The sequence below is a fragment of the Geotrypetes seraphini genome, chromosome 10, assembly GCF_902459505.1.
Source record: "Geotrypetes seraphini chromosome 10, aGeoSer1.1, whole genome shotgun sequence".
Lineage (NCBI taxonomy): Eukaryota > Metazoa > Chordata > Amphibia > Gymnophiona > Dermophiidae > Geotrypetes > Geotrypetes seraphini.
The window spans coordinates 137,916,403-137,943,361 of NC_047093.1; the positions used below are offsets into that span (position 1 = coordinate 137,916,403).

Below are 26,959 nucleotides of genomic sequence, written 5' to 3' on the forward strand. Positions count from 1 at the left end.
CGGCCAATGCGGCCCAGGGAAGCCGAAAGGTTGGACACCCCTGCTTTAGAATGTGAGAATGCACTTGAGAGCCCTAATTGTGAGGATGCGGTGGTGAATTTAGGGCAGAGAGAAAACGAGCAGATGATGCATTTAGTCTTCAGTTAACTAGTGTAGTCATAAGAGATGGTATGAATTTAGCTTGTAAACCCTGGGGGGATAGGGAAATACTTACCGTACCTGAGCTACAAATGAAACAGCATGTACTAAATCCAAAAGAAAAATCCTTTGCTGATTTAAAAGTCCAAGTCCAAAAATCCAGATGCCACAAATTTGAACCACCTGAGAATTCAAACCCTTCAATTGCAATCCGGACCTCCCAAGAATCCAGAGAAACGGTGATGCTGAAGCTTCGAGAGTAAATGTTACAAACAGGAAAAAATGAACATTCAAAACCCAATTTTACAGTAAATTACATATATTTTCTATGACACCCCTAATATGGTCTAATTCAACGAGACATATTTGTTTCATTGTATGCTTTCCTATAAATATTCCCATTTTGATAAATGAAGCATTCTGTATTTGTTAGTGAATAAATAAAAAAATTGACTTGTTCTTCTCTTCTTTATTCCTTAAATTTGAATTTTAAGGTACTGCCTGAGTATCTGGAAAATCCAGACTGACCCAATCCTCGAGTAGTCCGGATTTTTGGACTTGTACTGTATAAAGAATACAACATTACAAGTGTATTCTAAAACTAGAAACAGAAAATTTAAAGACAAATACAAAACCAGTATTATCCCAGGACAAGCAGGCAGCATATTCTTAACTGATGGGTGACGGCACTGACGGAGCCCTGGTATGGACAATTTTAGAGTGATTGCTCTCTAAGAACTTAGAAAGTTCTAGGTGGTCCACACCGCGCATGCGCGAGTGCCTTCCCGCCCGACGGAGGCTCACGGTTCCCAGTTTCTTAGTTTCTGCGGAGTTAAGAAGACGCGTTTTTTTCAACGGCTGTTGAAAATCTTTTTCCTCGCCTTCCCACTCATGCGTTTTTGCGGAAGTTTACTTCCTTTCTATTTTCTTCCCTTCAAAATTAAAAAAAACAAAAACAAAACTTCTTTTTATCTCTTTTTTCAGGCGGGGCCTGTTGGCATCATTGAAGCCTCGGCCTTCGATTTTGCGGCGGCCATTTTTACCTCCATGCCCCCTCAGTCGGGTTTCAAGAAGTGTCAACGGTGTGCTCGCCCTATTTCTCTGACCGACCCACACAATAGGTGTCTCCAGTGTTTGGGTCCGGACCATAGGGCTTCATTGTGCACCCGTTACGCTTCTCTCCAAAAACGCACCTTGAAGAGTCGACATCTTCAACACAAACTCCTCTTCGGTGCCGGAATGAAGGTCCCTCGACATCCACTCCAACGTCAGCTGCTTCGACCAAATTGGTGCCGACTCTTTCGACACCGCAAGAACTTTCTTCGGTGTCGCATCCTCCAGGTAAGCCAGCTAAGAAACCTTCCCCTACCCTTCCCCTACCCTAGCGTTTCAGCATCTCTCTCCCCAGGTTCTTCTTCTGTGCACAGACAACCAAGTTGCCATGTACTACATCAATAAACAAGGTGGGACGGGCTCTCTACTGTTATGTCAGGAGGCCCAAAAGATTTGGTCTTGGGCGACAGCTCGCAGTCTCTTTCTGAAGGCTGTCTACATTCAGGGCGAACAGAATTCATTAGCAGACAACCTCAGCAGAATTCTTCAACCTCACAAATGGACTCTCGATCCTGTCACTCTTCAGTCCATCTTTGCTCAATGGGGCACTCCTCAGGTGGACCTATTTGCAGCACCTCACAACCAACAACTGCCCCAATTTTGTTCCAGACTCTACTCCCCTCATCGTCTGGCAGCAGATGCGTTTCCCCTCAATTGGACGCATCGGTTTCTTTATGCCTTTCCTCCTCTCCCTCTCATGTTGAGGACTCTCTTCAAACTCAAAAGGGAGACAGCCACCATGATTCTCATTGCTCCACGGTGGCCCAGGCAACATTGGTTCTCCCTTCTTCAGTTCCAGGGAGCCCATACTTCTACTCTGCTTACTCAACATCAGCTTCTACATCCCAACCTGCAATCTCTACACCTGACAGCTTAGTTTCTCTCGGGCTGAGTTCGGCTCATACACTCCTTTCTCAGCCTGTTCGTCATATTCTGGATGCCTCCAGGAAGCCGGCCACTCTCCAATGTTACCAACAGAAGTGGACTCGGTTCTCTTCCTGGTGTCTTCTTCATCAGCATAATCCAATTTCGTTGGCGGTGGAACAAGTGTTGGACTATTTGCTCTCTTTGTCTGACTCTGGTCTCAAATCTACCTCCATCAGAGTCCACCTCAGTGCAATTACTGCTTTTCATGAGCCCGTTCACGGAAAACCTCTCACTGCTCATCCTTTGGTCTCCAGATTCATGCGGGGTCTTTTCAATGTGAAACCACCTCTTAAGCCTCCTCCTGTTATCTGGGATCTTAATATGGTCCTCTCTTCTTTAATGAAGCCTCCATTTGAACCATTGGCCACAGCTCATCTCAAATTTCTCACTTGGAAAGTGGTCTTCCTTATCGCTCTCACCTTTGCCAGGAGGGTCAGTGAGTTACATGCACTAGTGGCTGACCCACCTTTCACTGTTTTTCACCATGACAAGGTGGTTCTTCATGCTCATCCTAAGTTCCTGCCTAAAGTTGTCTCTGACTTTCACCTTAACCAGTCCATCGTTTTACCAGTCTTCTTTCCTAAACCTCATTCCCATCCTGGGGAACAGGCTTTGCATACTTTGGACTGTAAGCGTGGCTTACTATTTAGAGCGCACCAAAACTCACAGATCGTCTCCCCAGCTTTTTCTCTCTTTTGATCCTAATAAGCCGGGTCGCCCTGTTTCTAAACGAACGATTTCCAACTGACTTGCTGCATGCATTTCGTTCTGTTACGCTCAGGCCGGACTCGCACTGGAAGGTTCTGTCACGGCCCATAAGGTTAGAGCTGTAGCAGCATCTGTGGCTTTCCTCAGATCTACACCTATTGAGGAAATCTGCAAGGCTGCTACTTGGTCCTCAGTTCATACTTTCACTTCTCTTTACTGTCTGGATGCATTCTCCAGACGGGATGGACATTTCGGCCAATCTGTTTTACAAAATTTATTTTCCTAATGGCCAACCTTCCCTCCATCCCTCTTTGTTAGCTTGGAGGTCACCCATCAGTCAAGAATATGCTGCCTGCTTGTCCTGGGATAAAGCACAGTTACTTACCGTAACAGGTGTTATTCAGGGACAGCAGGCAGATATTCTTACGTCCCACCCACCTCCCCGGGTTGGCTTCTTAGCTGGCTTATCTTAACTGGGGACCGTGCGCCTCCGTCAGGCGGGAAGGCACTCGCACATGCGCAGTGCGGACCACCTAGAACTTTCTAAGTTCTTAAGAGTGCAATCACTCTAAAATTGTCCATACCGGGGCTCCGTCGGTGCCGTCACCCATCAGTTAAGAATATCTGCCTGCTGTCCCTGGATAACACCTGTTACGGTAAGTAACTGTGCTTTCCCATTATATCATTTCAGAGCCACCGGCATCTAAAAGTTACAAAATAATTATGAATGCCCAGGTACATTTCTACAAATTAAATTCTTTTCTCTCTCTTTAGGCCCCTGAATCCACCCGAGAGGATGAACTGGATCAGACGGCGTTCTCCAGCTGGGAGGATTTCTGTTCATTCCTGGATGCCTGGTGCGAGGAACGGAAGCTGATGTTCACAGTACGCCAGTCGGCAACCTTGACGGAGGAAGAAATAAGCCAGTGTCCTTCGGGTGCTGTGCTGGCCCAGTGTTTGAAGTACAGCTTGGTTCTGCTCTTTTGCACCAGGTAGCAGTCACAGAGAAATAGAAGAGGGAATTTGTGGGTGCTATGGCTTCTTTGTTTTAGTTTAAACGACCTAATTGAAAATGTTTAGTTAGTTATTTTAAAAAATTGTAACCCACACAATGATACATTTTAAACAGCATACAGAAGAATTTAAACAAAATTCTGGCTTCTACAGGAAGCCAGTGAAGCTTCAGCAGATATAGGGCTCCTTTTACAAAGGTGCGCTAGCGTTTTTAGTGCGCTACCCGAAAAACTACTGCCTGCTCAAGAGGAGGCGGCAGCGGCTAGCACTCACTATTCTGCGCATTAAGGCCCTAACGCACCCTTGTAAAGGGAGCCCATAGTGTATTGTTAAACTGATTTTAAAAAATATCTATATCTTTAACTAAAAAAAAATCAGATAAAACTAACACCTGAGTTTTCACCATGTTCAGTTTAAAATGGCAACATACTAAAAGCAGCCAGGTACTTGTGACTCGGACTGGCCACTGAGGAAACAGGATACTGGGCTTTATCCCAGGACAAGCAGGCAGCTATTCTTGACTGATGGGTGACGGCACCGACGGAGCCCCGGTACGGACAATTTTAGAGTGATTGCACTCTAAGAACTTAGAAAGTTCTGGTAGGCCGCACCGCGCACGCGCGAGTGCCTTCCCGCCCGACAGAGGCGCGCGGTCCCCAGTTTCTTAGTTTCCGCGGAGCTAAGAAGACGCGTCTCTCTCAACGGCTGTTGTGAGAGGATTTTTTGTGAACTTCCCGCTCGCGTAAACTTTTTGAGGAATCTTATTTCCTTTCCTTTTTTCTTTATTTTCTTTCTTAAAAAAAAAAAAAAAAACATTTTGTTTTTTTGCCTGTTTTTCGGCCTTGCCCCGGCGGGGCCTTTAGCCACCATCGAGGCCTCGGCCTTCGATTTGGCTGAAGCCGTTTTTACATTCATGCCCCCCCAACCCGGCTTCAAAAAGTGCCAGCGGTGTGCACGACCAATTTCACTAACTGATCCTCATAATTGGTGTCTCCAGTGTCTTGGTCCCGACCATCGAGCGTCAACCTGCACCCGCTGTGCAACTTTAAAAAAGAGAACTCTTAAAAATCGAGAGATTCAACAAAAATTATTGTTTGGTGCCGAGATGTCTGATTCTACACCGGCACCGACATCGGCACCGGCGCAGTCGGCACCCACATCATCGACACCACGCGATACCACGGCGGTGTCGACTCCAGGTAAGCCGGCTAAGAAGCCTTCCCCGTTGGAGCGTCCTCCGGTCTCGATGGCAGCGAGTCCAATTCTGCCGACCTCGAGGCGCCCACGGAAGCGCTCCGCTCCAATAAAGGTGAGCCCCTCGACATCGGGGTCCTCATCCTCGGAGCGTAGAGCGGCACCGCAGGTACCATTAAAGAAAAAGACGGTACCGGTGCCTTCCCTTGAGGAGCGTATAGCTGCTGTTCTGAAGGCACAACTTAAAGAACAGCTACAGCACCTCCTACCTCCAGCCCTGGCATCGAATTTACCGGTACCAGTCCGGTCTGAGCCACCGGTACCGATAGTGGACCGTCCTATTTTATCGACGTCCACTCTATCGGTACCGGTACAGTCGGTTTCCTCGGTCTCCATGCCGATTCTGGCGCCGGAGCCGAGAGCTCACCATCAAGCTGTACAGACTTCGGCTCCGGTGCGTACTGTAGCATCTCCCGGTACCGAATCAGGCAGGTCGGGGAAGTCTCTTCACAAGTCCCGGCATTTAGAGCCTTCCACTCCAGAGTCTCGAGACCGGAGTTCTCAGGTTCGAGACCCTGACTTATGGGGTGACTCGGAGGATCCTCTTCTTTCGGAGGGAGAATGCTCTTCTGGTGATGAGGACCCGTCTGTTTTAGGAGCCTCCTCTAAACCAGAAGTGTCTTCCTTTTCTTCATTTTTGAAGGAAATGTGTGATTCTCTCTCCATTCCTTTGGAGGCTGAGTCAAAGAAATCCAAGGCTTTCCTTGATGCCTTGGACTTTGACCAGCCTCCAAAGGAATACCTTAAACTACCTCTCCATGATATATTGAGAGAGACGTTTTATAAGAATCTGGAATCTCCTTTAACTATCCCTGGAGCTCCTAGAAAGTTGGATTCCTTGTATAAAGTCATTCCTATTCCTGGGTTTGACAAGCCCCAATTACCTCATGAGTCCCTTTTAGTTGAGTCCACTTTAAAAAAGTCCAAAGGGGCTAGTGTATATGCCTCAGTCCCTCCTGGCAGAGAGGGCAAATCTATGGACAAGTTTGGTAAAAGGCTATACCAAAATGCTATGTTAGCAAATCGATCAGGAAATTATGCATTCCATTTCTCTTTTTATCTTAAGCACCTAATACAAAATCTCACTGCTTTTGAGAAATATCTTCCTGATAGGAAAAAGTCTGCTTTTCACCACACTTGTTCATCTCTTTTACAGCTTCGAAAATTCATGGTAAGATCTATCTATGATACTTTCGAGCTGACCTCCAGAGCCACTGCCATGTCAGTGGCCATGCGAAGGCTAGCCTGGCTTCGTGTTTCAGAACTGGACGTTAATCACCAGGATAGGCTAGCCAATACACCTTGCTTAGGGGATGAGCTGTTTGGAGATTCCATGGACTCCACTACCCAGAAATTATCGGCTCATGAGACCAGATGGGACACGCTTCTTAAACCTAAGAAGCCTCCACCAACCAGGCCCTTTCGTCCACAATCAACCTACCAACGTAGATTTGTGGCTCGTCCTCTGCCTCAAACTGCACAACAACCTAGGCGTCAGAGGCAACAGCGTCCAGCTGCTAGACAACCTCAGCAACAACAGCAGGTAAAACCTACTCCTGCACAAAAGTCTACCCAACCCTTTTGACTTGGTTCTCCAGAACATAGCCAGTCTTCTCCCTCCTACTCAACTTCCACAGCCTATAGGAGGACGCCTTTCTTATTTCATAAGCCGTTGGGAACTTATCACGTCAGATCAGTGGGTTCTGAACATCATCCACCACGGCTACTCTCTCAACTTTCAGACTCTACCTCCTCCAAGTCAACCAAAAGAGTCTGCTTCGCACACTCAGTCTTTCCTTCTTCTCCAGGAGGTTCAATCCCTTCTCCTTTTGAACGCCATAGAGGAGGTTCCTCTAGATCAAAAGGGACAGGGATTCTACTCCCGTTACTTTTTAGTCCCCAAAAAAACAGGAGATCTCAGACCCATTCTAGATCTCCGCGATCTCAACAAATGTTTGGTCAAAGAAAAGTTCAAAATGCTCTCTCTAGCCACTCTTTATCCTCTTCTAAATCAAGGCGACTGGCTATGTTCTCTCGATCTCAAAGAAGCATACACTCATATACCGGTCAATCTGGCCTCCAGACAATACCTACGTTTCATGATCAATCGTTGTCATTACCAATACAAGGTGCTACCCTTCGGTCTTGCCTCCTCTCCGAGAGTATTCACCAAATGTCTGATTGTGGTGGCTGCCTTCCTGCGATCTCACCACCTTCAGGTCTTTCCTTACCTGGACGATTGGTTGATAAAGGCCAATTCATCTCAGACTGTTCTCCTGGCCACCAACCAAACCATCAGGTTTCTTCAACTTCTGGGGTTCGAGATCAATCTACCCAAATCTCATCTCATCCCCACTCAGAGACTTCAATTCATAGGAGCTGTCTTGGACACAATCCTCATGAGAGCGTTCTTGCCGTCCAATCGTCTTCAAACGCTTCACTCTCTATGTCAGCAGGTGCTTCCACAGCGTTCCATCACAGCAAAGCAAATGATGATTCTCTTGGGTCACATGGCCTCCACAGTTCATGTCACGCCTCTTGCACGTCTTCACCTGCGCACTCCTCAATGGACACTAGCTACCCAGTGGTCCCAAGCGACGGATCCTTGCTCACGTCACATATCTGTGACATCATCTCTTCGTCAGTCTCTACAATGGTGGTTGGTATCCTCAAATCTGTCCAGAGGTCTTCTGTTCCATCAACCTCCTCATCAACTAGTCATCACCACCGATGCCTCCCCTTATGCATGGGGAGCTCATTTGAACGAGTTCCAAACTCAAGGTCTTTGGACTGCCCAGGAAAAGAAGCGTCACATCAATTTCCTGGAACTCAGAGCGATGTTTTATGCCCTCAAGGCCTTCCAGCATCTTCTTTTTCCTCAAGTTGTCCTGTTGTGCACAGACAATCAAGTTGCGATGTACTACATCAACAAACAAGGTGGGACGGGCTCCCGCCTCTTATGCCAGGAAGCCCAAAAGATCTGGACTTGGGCCATAACTCACCATCTATTCCTGAAAGCTATTTACATTCAGGGAGAGGAGAATTCCTTAGCGGACAAGCTCAGCAGAGTTCTCCAACCTCACGAATGGACAATCGATCCTGTAACTCTACAATCCATCTTCGCTCAATGGGGCACCCCTCAGATAGACCTCTTTGCAGCTCCTCACAATCATCAGCTGCCCCTATTCTGCTCCAGACTCTACTCACCTCACCGTCTGGCAGCGGATGCTTTTCTCCTCGATTGGTCCAATCTGTTCCTGTACGCTTTCCCTCCTCTGCCTCTCATGTTGAGAACCTTATTCAAGCTCAAGAGGGATCAAGCAACCATGATTCTGATTGCTCCGAGGTGGCCCAGGCAACATTGGTTCTCCCTTCTACTTCAACTCAGTTCCAGGGAACCTTTTCTTCTGCCTCTGTATCCTTCTCTGCTTACTCAGCATCAGGAAACTCTTCTACACCCCAACCTACAGTCTCTGCACCTGACAGCTTGGTATCTCTCGGGCTGACTTCTCATGATACACTCTTGTCTCAGCCTGTTCGTTCAATTCTGGATGCCTCCAGGAAACCGGCCACTCTTCAATGTTACCATCAGAAGTGGACACGGTTTTCTTCATGGTGTCTTCTTCATCACTATGATCCCACTTCCCTTGCAGTGGAGACATTGTTGGATTATCTCCTTTCTTTATCAGACTGTGGCCTCAAGTCCACTTCAATCAGAGTCCATCTTAGTGCTATAGCAGCTTTTCATGAGCCAATCCATGGAAAACTCCTCTCAGCTCATCCCTTAGTGTCCAGATTCATGCGGGGTCTTTTTAATGTGAAACCACCTCTTAAAGCCCCTCCTGTTATCTGGGATCTTAATGTAGTTCTTTCCGCTTTAATGAAGCCTCCATTTGAACCCTTGGCTACTGCTTCTTTCAAGTTTCTCACTTGGAAGGTGCTTTTTCTTATTGCTCTTACCTCTGCCAGGAGGGTCAGTGAGCTCCATGCACTAGTGTCGGATCCACCTTTTACGGTCTTTCATCATGACAAGGTGGTTCTGCGTACTCATCCAAAGTTTCTCCCGAAGGTTGTCTCTGAATTCCATCTCAACCAATCCATTGTTCTGCCTGTCTTTTTTCCAAAACCTCACTCTCATTCTGGTGAACAGGCTTTACATACTTTGGACTGTAAGAGGGCTCTGGCTTACTATTTAGACCCTACTAAGCCTCACAGATCGTTCCCTCAACTCTTTCTGTCCTTTGATCCAAATAAATTGGGACGTCCTGTTTCTAAACGTACGTTGTCTAATTGGCTGGCAGCGTGCATTTCATTCTGTTATGCTCAGACCGGACTGACACTGGAAGGTTCTGTCACAGCCCATAAAGTCCGAGCTATGGCAGCATCTGTAGCTTTCCTCCGGTCCACGCCCATTGAGGAAATCTGCAAAGCTGCCACTTGGTCCTCAGTTCATACTTTTACATCTCATTATTGTCTGGACACATTTTCCAGACGGGATGGACACTTCGGCCAATCTGTTTTGCAAAATTTGTTTTCCTAATGGCCAACCTTCCCTCCATCCCTCTTTTTGTTAGCTTGGAGGTCACCCATCAGTCAAGAATAGCTGCCTGCTTGTCCTGGGATAAAGCACAGTTACTTACCGTAACAGGTGTTATCCAGGGACAGCAGGCAGATATTCTTGCGTCCCTCCCTCCTCCCCGGGTTGGCTTCTTAGCTGGCTTATCATAACTGGGGACCGCGCGCCTCTGTCGGGCGGGAAGGCACTCGCGCGTGCGCGGTGCGGCCTACCAGAACTTTCTAAGTTCTTAGAGTGCAATCACTCTAAAATTGTCCGTACCGGGGCTCCGTCGGTGCCGTCACCCATCAGTCAAGAATATCTGCCTGCTGTCCCTGGATAACACCTGTTACGGTAAGTAACTGTGCTTTATGGACCATTGGTCTGGCCCAGTATGACCGTTCTTATGTTAGTGCCGAACCTTGAGGAACTCCATTGGGCATTTCAAACCATGCAGATTTCACAATTTCTCTGTCCCATTTGAAATTTTTAGAAGTTAATAAGAGCTCAGCCACAATCTTTTCAAGGTCTGGGTTGAGAACCCCTGCTCTACAGTAGTTCTTTTTTAGATCACTAATAGCAGAAATGGTGGTGGGATATTATAGACCATTAAGTCATAAGATTTTGAGAGCAAGAATCCACTTTGTCAGATCATCAGAATAGAAAATGATCTGGGTGAGCTAATAATTGTATTGCATTAAATTAGATAACAATGACAAACATAACTTGTTAGCATGAATTGCTTAGATGTTCCTGAGCCTGTCTTACGTTTGTCTTTCACTGTGCGTAACATGTGTTTTTTTCCTTTCTTTTCAGGAACAGCTGTCCTGCTTTCATTAAACTGCAGCTGTGTTCCCAGAAGGAGAAACTCATCATCTCCGACACCAGCTTTGAACACAATCACGATCTTCCGGAGACTGACTTCGCCCCACCATTGAAAAGAAGTAAACTTGCGTCTGCAGTGGGCCTTCCTGTCCAGATCGCGAATAACATCTCCAGGAAGTTCTTGGAACCTAATGACCTGAACACACTTCAGAGGTTTCGATCTGGGGCATTTGAGGACCGCTCCCAGGTCCTAAGGGAATTAATCTCCCTTCTCCTTTCAGATCCCGATGCCAAGGTCAAACTGGTGTTTGAGGAGAACAAGTTGCAGGTGAAAAACATCTTCCTCATGACGTCAAGCATGCAGCAGATCGCTCGCTGTTTTCCACGATATCTTTACATTGACTTTCTCTCCGGTTTCAGTCCAGGTTTTGATTTGTACTCTGTTCTCTGTGAAGAAGAGAATTTGGGATGGACAGCCTGCGCATACTGCATTGCAAGGAAAAGAACCTCAGACAATTTAAAATTCATTGTGGTCTCCATATTTCAAAGCATCCCCATCCTGAACAGTCAAGTAAAACACGTGACCGTGAACCCAGAAATTCAGGATCCCCTGGACATAGAAGACCTTGTACCTTGTGCCTCCTTGAGATATTGCATGCCGCTGGTTTTGGACCTTCTCTATAACAAGATCTCTGAAATGAACTCGGAAGAGGAGGCTCAGATTAAGGATTTTTTCCATATCCTGGCCCACACTCATTCGCCTGCAGTCTACAATCAGGCCTTGAACGAGCTGAAGGCTGCCTGCCCCGCTGAGGTCTTCCAGTATTATTATGAGACATGGCACCCATGCAGGAAACTGTGGGCCGAAGAATACAATAGCGCTTCAGACACAGAAAGCAGTATTAGCGCTTACGTGAAGCTGAAGCATCAGGCGCTCGCAGCTCAAATGGGCACCTTGCCTTCTTTGCATCGCTGCCTTCGGGTGGTCCTTGATGACAGCAAAACAACTTTGCGCATTACTGACTTTTCCCAGGCCCATCCATCTGGGCCAGCCATAAGCCCAGCAGTCGTACAACAGGTAATATCTCCACATGCTGCTTTATATGGTTGAATCTGTGGTTTGTAGCTCTTGATATTTTGAATAAGTCAAGGAATCAAGTTAGCGCATCTCTCGGCTATCTCACTGCTGTATCCCTGCAAGTGGAGCTAGAATGGACATCCAGCAGAGGAGTCCAGACCCCCGGGAGTTGTGTATCATGACCATAGGATGGGTGAGGCACGCACCATAGTCATCTTTGATTGTAGCTTAAGGAAGAGCGTGCCCTGTAAAAATGTGTTTGAAAAGGCAGTTTAGTAGGGGGGGAGTTGTACTTTTCTAGGATAATCTTATTTTTTGAGAGATTTGTTGCAAATAGCTCTGCTTCAGTCTTTTATTTTTTGTTTTTTATAATTTGATAATTAGAGAAGTGAACTCTCATGGTTGTGTGCGATTGATGAAAAAGAAAAGTATTCTACTATTACTACTATTTATTATTTCTCTAGTGCTAGATGCAAACAGTTCTGTTCATTAAACCAGTGTTTTTCAACCGCTGGTCCGTAGAAATTTCCTGCCAGTCGGCACATGCATCGGGACCCAGACAGTGCTCTTCAGCCGCCGGTCCAGAAAGACACGGGCAGTGGCTCCTACGCGCTTCCCGCGCCTGAACTGGAAGCCTTCTCTCTGACGTCGTAACGTCAGAGGGAAGGCTTCCAGATGAGGCATGGGACGTGCAAGGTGCCGCTGCCCACAGCTTTGTGCACTGCATTAGTGAGGAAGAGGGAGCTGGCCCGAAGATAACACCAGGGGAGGCGGCATAAAATGGCCAGGCGGGAGCAGGCCAGAAGGCAAGGCACAGCATGGAGGGAGGTAGACAACAATGGCAGGGCTCTCGTGAGACAGTTTCAGTCGATGTTTTTCAGTGAGGTCACCAGTGCCCATTCCAGTACAAGGCTCTCAGGAATGGCTAGAAGGTGAAAATATTTTGGGATCTTCTAGTCACTGGACAGATTGCCTGGGAGCAGAGGCATCTTTTTCCCCAGCATTTGTACTGTTACTTCAGAAAGCATTTCTTTTGAAGTGCTCTCTGAGTATCCATATAGAAGGGTTTCTTCTTCCCTTTTGCAGAGCCACCTTTAAAGCAAGAACCAAGGCCCTTAGAGAGCATAGGGCTTGCAGGTTTGGGTAACTGGATATTATAGCTGGGGAGGGTAAATGTTGCTCTTTTGTCGATGTCTGAATGTATGTTGGTATGTGTCCAAAAGTTTTTGCCCCCTAGGTTTGAAAATTCTATAGTACGTGCACAAAAATGCTATAAAAATGATACACTATATTTTGTATGTTATATTATTTTTTCACCACGTGGTTAAACTCAGTTACAGGGAATCTCATACAGTGATTAGTAAGAATCCACCAGGGTTTGACCCACAGATTGTGAGCCGAAATAGGCACACTGTGGGTAATACCCCTCACATCATTTTATATCCACCGGGTGAGTGCATGTACCAAAATCCCATTGGAATATCTTTAATAAGGAGACTTTAAATAGAAAAGTGAAATATCCATCACTAAAAGGCCCCACTATCCAAGTAGAACACCAAAAAATCTGACTTCAATTATAAATATCAATATCAAAAAAAGTATTTTTCTTATCGTATAAAACGTGCATGAGCTGATGATAGTCATCTTTTAAGAGCTGATTGCCTTACAGAGTACCCCGTTTTGTTTCCTTCGTCAGGGGCAAACTCAGACGCACGTCCCGCTGAAAACCGTTTGTCCAGATTTCTCACAACTCAAGGCGTGTACAAGCAGTCAGTGATTTAACTTAAATCTGTATAAGTTGGTAGCCATGATATTGTCAGCAAGGACGATTTGTTGTAGAGAATGGAGGGGGAAAGATATGTGGGTTTAATAATATAGACAACTGCTGATGTTATATATGTTTTTATATTGCTTCACTGTTATGGTGTTTGGCATAGTCTTCAATAAGTAATTTTTTTTTTTTTCCCACTTCTTTATTATTTTCAATACTTACAATAAGTGTAACAGTAAATATAACATTTTATACTCAAATATCACACTTAATTGAGGAGTTAAGATGGCGTCTCGCCGGTAACCACGCTGAGTAAGGCTACTGTTGGAGATTATGTTTCTTCTGCTGTTCAAGCGTTTTGAATTACTTCAACATGGGTAAGAGAAAGGGGAAAGTAAGGACTTACCCCTCCGAGTCCTCTCCTCTTCCCCTTTCCACCATGGAGAGATTTGTGGTCCGAACAGCGAATATCCCCGGAGCGGGTGCTGGCGAAGGGGCGGCCTTACCCGAGCTCAATGTCACGCTGAGCCCGGAGGAGCGACTTCCACCCTCTGACCCAGGCATGGTGACGCTGCCAGAACAAGCGTTGAGTACGCAGGCTATGATTGGCGCTGTGGATTTCTCAACGGAGGAGGGCGGTATCCGGAGCATGAGAGGAGAAACCAGTTCGCTGGGAGACAATATGGGAGCGAGTTTTGAGCTCCACCTGGTCCCTGAAGGTGCCGTAGGAGGTGTAGAGGAGAAGCACGGAGAGAGTTCCAGGTCTGAGAATCTTGGTCAGTGGCAGGATATTGGTGAGCAGCAAATTACACCTCTGGTTAAACCTCCCCATGTTACTTTAGACTCTATCTGGGACGCTGTAGCTCGTTTAGAGAAGATTTTCATTGGAAATAAGGTCTTGGTGGACAATTCCTTGCAAGACTGTAAAACACGTATTGTCATCCAGGAGGCAAAGAATTTTGAGCTTGAGAAAAAAGTAGAGGAAGTTCAACAAAGTCTAAAGGATTTAAAATCTAATACCTTGATTTATGGACAAGGTATGACTGGACTGAGGAATAAAATGGAGAAAATGGAGAATTATACCCGTAGGTTGAATCTGCGTTTTATCAATTTTCCTCAATCCAGGACTGTAGCCCCCATTGAACTGCTTAAGAAATATCTGATGGAAGTTCTGGGGGTCCCCAAGGAAACTGTGCCTCCATTTTCTCGAGTCTATTCTATGCCGGGAAAGAAACGACAATCTTCTTCCCAAGGAGAATTATCGATGGACAGTTTAAATGTAACACAACTATTAGAAACATCTTTGGAAGAAGAGTGTATAAGAGCTACACTCCTAGTTACATTTGTTTTTGAATCTGACAAGGACTGGGTGATAAGAACATAAGAACATAAGAACATAAGCAATGCCTCTGCTGGGTCAGACCTGAGGTCCATCATGCCCAGCAGTCCGCTCACGCGGCAGCCCAACAGGTCCAGGACCTGTGCAGTAATCCTCTATTTATACCCCTCTATCCCCTTTTCCAGCAGGAAATTGTCCAATCCTTTCTTAAACCCCTGTACTGTACTCTGCCCTATTACTCCCTCTGGAAGCGCATTCCAGGTGTCCACCACTCGTTGGGTAAAGAAGAACTTCCTAGCATTCGTTTTAAATCTGTCCCCTTTCAACTTTTCCAAGTGTCCTCTTGTTCTTTTATTTTTCGAAAGTTTGAAGAATCTGTCCTTCTCTACTCTCTCTATGCCCTTCATGATCTTATAAGTCTCTATCATATCCCCTCTAAGTCTCCTCTTCTCCAGGGAAAAGAGACCCAGTTTCTCCAATCTCTCAGCGTATGAGAGGTTTTCCATCCCTTTTATCAAGCGTGTCGCTCTCCTCTGAACCCTCTCGAGTAACGCCATATCCTTCCTAAGGTACGGAGACCAATATTGGACGCAGTATTCCAGATGCGGGCGCACCATCGCCCGATACAATGGCAGGATAACTTCTTTTGTCCTTGTTGTAATACCCTTCTTGATTATGCCTAGCATTCTATTTGCTTTCTTAGCGGCTGTTGCGCACTGTGCCGTCGGCTTCATTGTCATGTCCACCATTACCCCCAAGTCCCTTTCTTGGTTGCTCTCATTCAATAACATCCCTCCCATCGTATAGTTGTACCTCGGGTTTCTGTTTCCAACATGCAATACTTTACATTTCTCAACGTTGAACTTCATCTGCCATCTCGCCGCCCATTCCCCCAATTTGTTCAAGTCCCTTTGCAATTCTTCGCATTCCTCTTTAGTCCCAGCTCCACTAAATAGTTTTGTATCGTCCGCAAATTTTATTATCTCACACTTCGTGCCTGTTTCTAGATCATTTATGAATATATTAAATAGCAGCGGCCCGAGCACTGAGCCCTGCGGAACACCACTCGTGACCCCCATCCAGTCCGAGTAGTGGCCCTTCACCCCTACCCTCTGTTTCCTACCCGCCAACCAGTTTCTGATCCATCTATGTACGTCTCCGTCCACTCCATGGTTCTTCAGTTTCCGGAGTAGACGTTCGTGAGGCACCTTGTCAAAGGCTTTTTGGAAATCAAGGTATATGATGTCTATGGGGTCTCCTCTGTCCATCCGTTTGTTAATTCCTTCGAAGAAGTGCAATAAGTTCGTTAGGCACGATCTCCCCCTGCAGAAACCATGTTGGGTTGTTTTCAAAAGTTCGTTTCTTTCCAGATGTTCATCGATGTGTTCTTTAATCAGTGCTTCCGTCAGTTTCCCCGGAACCGAAGTCAAACTCACTGGTCTGTAGTTTCCCGGGTCACCTCTTGATCCCTTTTTAAAGATGGGCGTGACATTGGCTATCTTCCAATCCTCCGGGATCATGCCTGTTTTCAAGGATAGGTTGCAAATTTGCTGCAGTAGTTCCGCTATCTCCTCCTTTAATTCCTTCAGAACCCTGGGATGGATTCCGTCCGGACCCGGGGATTTGTCAGTTTTAAGTTTTTCTATCTGCCTGTGTACATCATCAAGGCTCACTTCCATGGATGTTAATTTTTCTGCTTGATTTCCATTGAATATTTGTTCAGGTTCCGGTATGTTGGTTGTGTCTTCGTTTGTAAATACAGACGAGAAGAACATGTTGAGTCTTTCTGCGACTTCTTTCTCCTCCTTCACCGCTCCCTTCCTGTCTCCTTCGTCCAGCGGTCCTACCTCCTCCCTAGCTGGCTGTTTCCCTTTAACATATCTGAAGAACGGTTTGAAATTTCGTGCCTCCCTGGCTAGCCTCTCTTCATACTCTCTTTTGGCTTTTCGAACCACACGGTGACATTCTTTTTGATACTTCCTGTGCTCCTTCTGGTTCCCTTCAGTTTTGTCCTTTTTCCATTCCCTGAATGAATTTTTCTTATTGCCTATCGCTTCCTTCACTATTTTAGTCATCCATACTGGGTCTTTTGTTCGACCCTTTTTGCACCCCTTTCTGAATCTGGGGATGTGCAGATTTTGTGCCTCGCTCACTGTGTGTGTGATGAGAATGTTTTTTCGTAACTCTGATAAATTGTTTTTGGGAGGTAAAATTTGGGTTTTCCCTGATGTCTGTGTAGACACTCAGGAGAAAAGGAAGCAATTTTTGGCTCTACGATCTCAGGTGATAGCCCTGGGTGCTCATTTCTTTTTGCGTTTTCCTTGTAAATGTTTAATATTATATGAGTCAAATAGATATCTTTTCTTTGATCCCAAACAATTGGAGGCTTTTCTTGAAAATAAGCGTAAAATACAGGTACAGGTATCGGGTCAGGGGTAAAGAGTATAATTATTATAATAATTATTAGTAAGTGGAAGATTGTAATAGTTTAACTGGCGAGACGTTGTCATTGTTGATATTATTGATTTAATTAAGTTATTTTCTTTTTCTGAGATGTGCCTCTTTTTCCTTATCCTCTCCCCAGCTTAATTGAGGACTTATAGAGAAAGTTGCTATAATATATTTGCTTTTTAAATTTCAATGGGAAATAATGTTTAGTGATTTGTTTTGTAATTAGCAATATGCTTTCTATTTCTTTATGCATTTTTATGGTGTATGTTTATTTGAAATTCCATAAATAAAAAAAAAAAAAAAAAATATCACACTTAATATTCTTGTAATATCCATTTCAAAATTAATCCCCCCTCCCCCCTAAACAATCACAATGCCCATAGATAAAATATCTATAATCATCCCCCCCCCCCCCCGGATGTGCATATTTAAAGGGGAAAATACTATTTAAACGTTACAATATTTTGTTAATGGCTCCCAAATCTCCTGAAACCTCTTAAAATTCCCTTTCTGGATTACACCAGACTTAATTACACCTTCTGGTGGAATTCACTGTGCCATATATATAAAATGGAAAGAATAATTGCCATACAAAAAGGGAACTATAATAATTTTTAAAAGATTTGGGGCATATATAAACCACAACGTAATAATACTTTTTCATAATAATGTGAAGTGCTCAGACCTTTTAACCAGTGCTTTAGTGTTATCACTAAAATGAGGTTAACAAGGGGACCATCATCGCCTTCACTGTCCCCTGACCACCCTTATTATATAGACAAAGCACTCCACGTGCGTAGCTACACTTTATGATGTACTTATCTTTGCCGGGTGGTTGGTGATAATGTTAATCCTCATTCAAACGAAGTGCCTAAATCTTGTGATGAAGGATTAAAATAAATCACTGTGTGCCATTCAATCTATAGTCCCTGTCCCCCCGACCCAGGTTTCTATATAATAAGGGTGGTCAGGGGACAGTGAAGGCGATGATGGTCCCCTTGTTAACCTCATTTTAGTGATAACACTAAAGCACTGGTTAAAAGGTCTGAGCACTTCACATTATTATGAAAAAATATTATTACGTTGTGGTTTATATATGTACTAGAGCTGTGATTATTGAAATTGCAGAAGTTCTATCATCACAGAATACAGACATTTATTCCTCCATTTATTGGTATAAAAGATTTGGGGGCCATAGACAGCATATTGTGATGATTAGACACCTTTTTTTTTGCACAAATAGTATGTTATAAGAATGGAACGGGGGTATATTGTTATTGTACTGGCTTTTTAGTATCTTTGAATATAATATATGTATAATATGCTTGAATTATATTATTGGTGGAAGGGGAGGGTGCGGGAGGGACTTAAATTTATGTATTTACAATGATAATAGAAAAGATTTTCAAGTGATTTGTATGAACCAATTGTTGTATTATTGTTCACTTGTTGTGAGATATAAAAATGAATAAAGATTTGGGGAGGAAAAAAAATTCCCTTTCTGAATGGCCAATGTCCTTTCCATTTTATACATATGACACAGTGAATTCTACCAAAAACTATAGTTAATCCTTTTCCAATTGCTTGTAATTTGTTGTATGGCGAATCCTGTTATTATTAACAAAAACCTGTTGTTCTTAGATGATATTTGGCTTTTAGCCCTCATTGACATACCAAATAATACAGTATCATAAGACAATGCCACTGGGTTGTCCAACAAACAATTAATTTTGCCCCATAAGTAATTTTTTTCACTAAAGTAAAGATGTCTATAGATGCGTTTAGAGTCAGGCTACCATACAGTTCGGCTACCATATAGTTCATTACCCCTCCCACATGTAAATAAACTGTTGGTACAATTCTTAAGAGACCCCTGAGGAAGGGTTTCTCAAGTCAAAACACGGACTGCAGTTTCCTCATTGGTTTGCACCTATTGCTATCATTTTTTTATGTCATTCCACTTTGACTAAAGTTTTTTAATAAAGGACATTTTATCCAGATCATCTGTTCCACCTTCCTTTTTTTGTTTTGGCTGTCCAGTATTTTGGTGGAATGTCGTGGTCTTGGGTTTGGGGTTTTTTTCTCACAATGTTAAGACTATACTGGGTTGCTGTCCATTGTACCTTAAAAACACATGTGCTATGTTCTATTTATATTATGCTATTGCATTTTTGTATACAGTACTTCTTAAATATTAAGATAAAAAATGTTCTGAAGTCAAGAGACTCTAATAACCACTTGGCATCCTTTTCACATCATAGATAGTTTTCAGTGATGTTGATGTGCAACTGAGTGGAGTACGGAAGGGAATGAGGTAAAGGTTCATCTAAAAGTATAACATGTCAACAGTTTTCAGAAGCTTGGCCATGTATTTCACCAGTGCACGCAGATGCAAAGAGATTTAAGATCTTCCAGGGTAAATAATACGGATAGCCCTGAATGACAGTTCCACACCAGTGGAAAAGTTCACACTAGAACGATATTGCTCTGCATACAGGAGTTAAATAGTTACAGCATTATCACAGATAGATGAAAAATGTAGAGAGTTGGAAAATAGAGAATGTCGCGGAGACAAACCTGTCCCAGCAGGAACTCAATTTCCCTGTCCTATCCCCAAAGGTTTTGTCACTATCCCTGTCCCATTCCTGTAAGCTCTGTCGTAACTGCACAAGCCTCGTGCACTTATGATTTTAAAGTGTTTGAGGCTTGTGCAGATGAGGATAGAGATTGCAGGAATGGGGCAGGGACAGGAAAAGAACTGGACGGGAAAATGAGTTCCCGCAGGGAAGGGGAAAAATTTGTCCCCGTGTCATTCTTTGTTGGAGAACGCAAAGGATGCGAGGAAAATCAAATTCATTGTATGGTGGCTAAATGTCATATTACCATTACCCGTTCTGAGCTCTTTGGGGAAAACGGGATAGAAGACAAATAAATCAATACATGTGAATCTATCAGAAAACACCCTAAAAAAACAGTAAAGTGGTAAGTGTTCTATTGTTTTTTAATGCTTGTGTCCTTGTGGTTTTCCACGGGTAGGCCGACGCAGCCCCGGTAGAGGAACGGATGAAGCAGAACAAGTTTGGGAGCTGGGAGGACCTCTGCATCTTTCTGGACACCTGGTGCAAGGAGAACAAGGTAGAACTTAGTCTCCACCGGTCCGAGGCTCTGACCGCAGAGGATATTCATCAGTATCCAGGGGGTGCCGAACGGGCACGGGACTTGAAGTACAGCAGCGTGCAGCTGAACTGCAGCAGCTGCATCAGGTACAGTCAGTTGGTCCAGCGGAGGGGATGAAAGGGGAAGAACAAGGAAACTCGCTAGTAGGACAGATGGGTAGGAAAAGGAACCAACTAGAATGTGATGGCAGATAGAGACCAATGGGAAATGGAAGTTTAATTGTACTAATTATAGGATTCTCATTATGCAATCATTTAAATTGGGGTAGTACACTTCTCCCTCCGGATTCGCGGGGGATAGGGGCAGAGCCGGACCACGAATAGCGAAAAACCACAAATATCCGGCTCTGACTCACCCCCGCCTCCCTCCCGCCTTCCCGGCCTTACCTGGTGGTCTAGCGGGCTTTCGGGGCAAGAGCGATCTTCCTATGCTCCTGCCCCATGCAGATTGCCATTAGGAAATGGCTGCTGTGAGTTCCTGTAGTCTCTCGAGACTACGACGGGAACTCCCTACAGCTATTTCCTAATGGTGATCTGCACGGGGCAGGAGAATAGGAAGATCACTTCTGCGCCGAAAGCCCGCTAGACCACCAGGTAAGGCCGGGATGCCGGGGAGAAGACTTAACGATGTTTTTGGTTTTTTTTCTTTTTTCCCCCTCCCCCAAAAATCGCGAATATGTGAAATCGCAATTGCCGAAAACCGCGAATGGGGAGGGGGAAGTGTAGAGATAAAGCGATGTGCCCAGAGGCAAGCAGTAACATTGTTGAGAGTTATATCTGAGGAATGAGGAGAAAATGTGACTTAGCAAAATCAGTAGGGATGGGCAGCCAGAAAGTTTTCATTTTATGTCGACTCCCGTGTCCTTATGAGAAACTGTTTTTTTGGGGGGAGAGGGGTTGGCCATCTTGTCATTGAGAGCATTGTACTCAATACTATGCACACTCTTATCGGCATATGAAAAACCACAAAACGTTGGGTTCGTTTTCTGCGCGTTCTCATTTAAGGCCGCAAAGGAAGGGAGAAAACCAGTTGTAAATACCTGACGCTGTAAAACTGTATAGCATGCTGAAGGAGTAAACACAAAGGGCTCCTATTACAAAGGCGCGGTAGCGGTTTAATGCGCGTAATAGCGCGTGCTAAACCGCCGGACGCGCTAGCCGCTACCGCCTCCTCTTGAGCAGGCGGTAGTTTTTGGCCAGCGCAGGAGTTAGCGCGTGATGAAAAATTGCGTGCCTTTGTAAAAGGAGCCCAAAATTAATTATGCCAAAGCACAACAACAGTCTACATTAAGACAATTTAAGAACATAAAGTTAAAAGGGGAGAAAACTTACCTCGAAAAGAGCCATAGAATACTCATGAAAAACGCTGTAAAAGCGAAAAAACAAACAAGTTGAAGGACGAGCATCACACAAGTACTTCAGCTTTAATTTACACTGTGTACTTTATTCTGCCAACAAATGTTTTTATTCTATACTTTTAGAATACTTGTTATTATTTATGCATACATATGCTCTGATTTTTTGTGTATATCATTTAATTCACGCTTGTGTATTTTATATACTTTAGTATACATGTCACTTTTTATATGTTTTGATTACATGTGCATGTATGTCATTTTATTGATGTCTTTACATTGTATATTGGATTGTATCCTACAATTACTTAAGAACATAAGAACATAAGCAGTGCCTCCGCCGGGTCAGACCATAGGTCCATCCTGCCCAGCAGTCCGCTCCCGCGGCGGCCCAAACAGGTCACGACCTGTCTGAATCACCAGAAGGGGCCCCCTTGCCACCTTGGTTTCCCATTGAAGTCCTATCTTCCCATTGAAGTCCTAACCCTCCGGTCTTGCACATGCACGACCTGGTTGGGTTTCTATACTTATTACCTGGTTAGCTTTCTATACTTGTGTTACATCTCAGCACCTCTCTCAGTATCCCACGATCCCTTTATCCCTCAGGAATCCGTCCAATCCCTGTTTGAATCCTTGTACCGTACTCTGCCGGATCACTTCCTCCGGTAGCGCATTCCAAGTGTCCACGACCCTTTGGGTGAAAAAAAACTTCCTTGCATTTGTTTTGAACCTATCTCCCTTCAGTTTCTCCGAATGCCCCCTCGTATCTGTTGTCCCCCTCAGTCTGAAGAATCTGTCCCTATCCACCCTCTCTATGCCCCTCATGATCTTGAAGGTCTCTATCATATCTCCCCTGAGCCTCCTTTTTTCCAGAGAGAAGAGCCCCAGCCTATCCAACCTCTCGGCGTATGGGCAGTGTTCCAGCCCTCTTACCAGTTTCGTTGCTCTCCTCTGGACTCTCTCAAGTACTGCCATGTCCTTCTTGAGGTACGGTGACCAATACTGAACGCAGTATTCCAGATGTGGGCGCACCATCGCTCGATACAGTGGCATGATGACTTCCCGCCCCTGGTTGTTATGCCCAGCATCCTGTTGGCTTTTTTCGAGGCTGCTGCGCACTGTGCAGATGGCTTCAGTGATGCATCTACCAGCACACCCAAGTCTCTCTCAAGATTGCTGTCTCCCAACAATGCCCCCCCCAATTTGTAGTTGAACAATGGGTTCTTTTTCCCTATATGCATGACCTTGCATTTTTCCACGTTAAAGCGCATTTGCCATTTGTTTGCCCAGTCTTCCAGCTTGTCCAGGTCCCTTTGCAGGTCCTCACACTCCTCCCTTGACCTAACTCTGCCGCACAGTTTGGTATCGTCTGCAAATTTTATAACCTCGCACTTTGCTTCCTTTTCCAGGTCATTGATAAATATGTTGAAGAGTAACGGCCCCAGCACCGATCCCTGTGGCACACCGCTTGTGACTCCCCGCCAGTCAGAATATTGGCCCTTTACTCCGACCCTCTGCAGTCTACCCGACAACCAGTGCTTGATCCATCTGTGCACATCCCCTCCCACTCCGTGGTTCCACAGCTTCCTAAGCAGCCTTTCATGTGGCACCTTGTCGAAAGCCTTCTGAAAATCGAGATAAATAATGTCTATGGGTTCCCCATTGTCCACCCGACTGCTTATTCCCTCAAAGAAGTACAGAAGGTTCGTTAAGCACGACCTTCCCTTACAGAATCCGTGCTGGCTTGTTCTCAATAGGCCATTTCTCTCGATGTGCTCGCAAATGCCGTCCTTGATCATAGCTTCTACCATCTTCCCTATAATTGAAGTCAGGCTCACTGGCCTGTAGTTCCCGGGGTCGCCCCTCGATCCCTTCTTGAAGATAGGTGTGACATTCGCCAATTTCCAGTCCTCTGGTACCTCTCCAGTTTTCAAGGATAGGTTGCAAACATGCTGGATTGTGCCCGCTATTTCTTGTCTTAGTTCCTTCAGAACCCTTGGGTGGATCCCGTCTGGGCCCGGTGATTTTATATTTATTTTTACTTTTGTTTAATCTTTCATTGATGCTTAGTTCTGTGTCCCCTGAGGAAGTTGTCGTTTAGACTCTGAAACTATGATCCTTGTTGGGACTTGTATTTTCTTAATAAAGACAGTTTTCCTTGGCTGTTTGGACTCCTCCCTTTCCTCTCCTGCTGTACTGCGATATAGGATATGTCATTAGCACCTCTCATGTCATTGTAGAAAACAGCCCATGCCTAAAAATCAAGAATCTGAAATAAAGCACTAGAAGATACTATAATTTGCCTGAGGATTGCACAGAGACAACAGAAATCAGATTAAAACTTAGGCACAGGGGCTGGATCAGCTTCAGTGTTGTCTGCTTCCATATGAAGGGTCTCTGCTTTTATATAACATAGTAACAAAGTAAATTACAGCAGATAAAGACCTGAACAGGGGGGGCGTGGCTTGGAGCGCGCACGATATGGCAGCTTAACCGCGGAGCTCCTGAGTCCCAGGCAACAACTGAATAAAATAAAACTATTTATTTCACTTGTCCGACTTAAAAATAATAAAAATCAACGGCGGAAATGGCAGCGATAAGGCAAGGAAAAAATGAAAAACCTTGTACTTCGGGAGTGTCGGCAAAAAGGTCAAAGGTAACCCCTGTATCGCCGTCCAGCGTACCAATCCCGCTGGAAGAAGATGAAATTAATGAAAAAGCTGACATCATGGCGGAATTATTTAAAATCAAAATAATGCTGACTGATAATGCCAACAAATTATCAGAAGTGAAGGAAGAGTTGATTAACCTGAAACAAGAAATCCAAACTGACAGACAAAGAATGTCTGTGATGGAGGAAAGAATCTGTCAGTTGGAAACTTTCACACAAAAGTGTGAAGAGGAAAAGAAAAATGTAACAGCCTTAAAAAATCAACTAATTGATATGGAGAATCGAGGAAAAAGAAAGAATATTAGAATCCTTGGCTTAGCTGAAAATATTGAAGGAGAAAACCCTATACAGTTCTTGGAAAATCTTTTGCCTAAACTGCTGCAGCTGAATTCTAAATGGCCGTTGGAGATAGAACGTGCCCACAGAATCCCCACAAGAAAACAAACAAACCAGACAGCTCCTAGACCTCTGATCTTCAAAGTATTAAGATACCAACAAGCATTTGAGATCTTAAAAGTGGCAAAAGCAAATAAAAACCTAAACTATAAAGGATCTAAACTGATTTTTGTTCCTGACTTTGCTAAAGATACTGCAAATATAAGGAAACAATTCCTTACATTCAGACAACAATTAAAAGAAAAGGGCTACATGTATGGTCTTTACTATCCGTCTACAATGAGAATTTCTACAGGAAATAAATCTATGTATTTTCAAGATCCTGCTAAACTGAAAGAATTTTTGACACAAGAAGAACCAATGTCTACATAATAAAGCAGAATAAAGCAAATTTATCTAATGAAAATAGATGGAAATAAAGAAAGAAAAAAGAAGAGGAACTAATGTCTACATATAATCAGAACAAAATGGAAGTTTCATCTGAAGAAAGGAAATAGAAAATGCAAGATAAAATAAGAATGACAATTTTTGATTCAAATTTTATTACAATATATTGAATTTTATGACTTAAATTAATTTTTGATTTTTTTCCATCCATTTAAAAAAAAAATATATATTTTATAATTTTTGATTCAATTATTATTAATATATTGGATGTTATGATAAATTTACATTATAATTGAATTGAATACTATTATAGAATTATTGCATTATAGAATTATAGAATTAATACTGCTATTATTAATTGAAAAAAAAAAATTATTTTAGATTTGATTAAATGAGTGTGGAAATTATTATAACATAGATATTTAATTCCTATACATATTAGATTATTATAAATGATGATGTTTAAAAATGTTATTATTACAAAATGATATATGGAATTAGAGTTATATTTTACATATATTAAATTTATTGTAGGGATAATATATTATTTTTATCTAAGACTTGAAAATATTAAGATGATTTATCCAATTATAATTTATATGAATTACTACATCTATATTTAATACTGCTAATATTAATGGAAAAATTTTTTTGGATTCGGTTAAATGAATGGGAAATTATTATAACATAGGTATTAATTATAAAATCTTTTTGATATAAATATTTACCTATACATATTACGATACTATAAATGATGATTTTCAAATATATAAAATGATTTACTAAAATATTTATTATTATATATATTATATATATAGGAATAGATATATCTAATTTGAATATATGAAATTAGAACTATATATGAAATATATTTAATTTATTGAAGGGGTAATATATTATTTATATCTAAGACTTGAAAAGATTAATATGATTTATCAAATTAAATTTGATATGAACTATAATATACAAGGGGATTTAATGAAGGTTTAAATGAATAATAAGGTGGACAAAGAAATATGAAATGTATTGAATTAGAGAATATTTTTATGAATGATTAGTTGCCTGGGAGAGGGGATTTAGGTTTTGCATGACCAATGTGTGTTCCAGGACAAACATTGATAGTGGGAGGGTCGGGAGGGAAAATAGAGGGTGGGAATGGGAATCAATATATATTAATTGTGCTGAGATCTAATCATGTATATTATCATAGAATATTGGTTAAAATTTAATGATAAATAAGATGGATATAAAAATTTATTCTATGAATGTCAATGGTTTAAATCATCCTATTAAGAAAAAAAAAATATTATCGTTCCTTAAAAATCAAAATGCGGATATCTACTTCATACAAGAGACCCATCTTTTTGAAACTGAATCTAAAAAATTATCTGGGGGTTGGATTTCTAAATGTTTATTTGCACCGGCTTTAAAGAAAAAAGCTGGAGTGGCTATTCTGATAAACAAAAAATGCAATGCGAATTTCAAATTAATAAATTATGACCCCTTAGGTAGATGGGTGCATGTCGAAATGGATCTGGGAAATACAACCATGAATTTATTCAATTTATATGCTCCTAATACGAATCAAATGGAGTTTTTCAAACAAATTCAACAATTACTTTTACCACTGGCTACATCTAATTTAATAGTAGCAGGAGATTTCAATGCTGTAATGGATCCAATTTTGGATAAAAAACCAAGTAGAATTATGAAATCATTAGGCTTAGATAATTTGATTCAATCTTGTGATTTAGTAGATATATGGCGTATTCTTCATTTTAATGATCAGGAATTTTCTTTT

General features: G+C 43.1%; 1 protein-coding gene across 3 annotated transcripts in view; it reads left to right on the top strand.

The window, feature by feature from the left end:
• The window catches only part of LOC117367517, a 95,995-nt gene that overhangs the window by 37,545 nt on the left and 31,491 nt on the right, over window positions 1-26,959 (top strand). For all 3 annotated transcript variants that reach the window (XM_033960115.1, XM_033960113.1, XM_033960114.1), the window contains exons 7-9: window positions 3,661-3,878; window positions 10,526-11,612; window positions 20,210-20,436. In XM_033960115.1, the coding sequence (XP_033816006.1) occupies window positions 3,661-3,878; window positions 10,526-11,612; window positions 20,210-20,436 (1,532 nt within the window). The remainder of the gene's footprint in view (window positions 1-3,660; window positions 3,879-10,525; window positions 11,613-20,209; window positions 20,437-26,959) is intronic.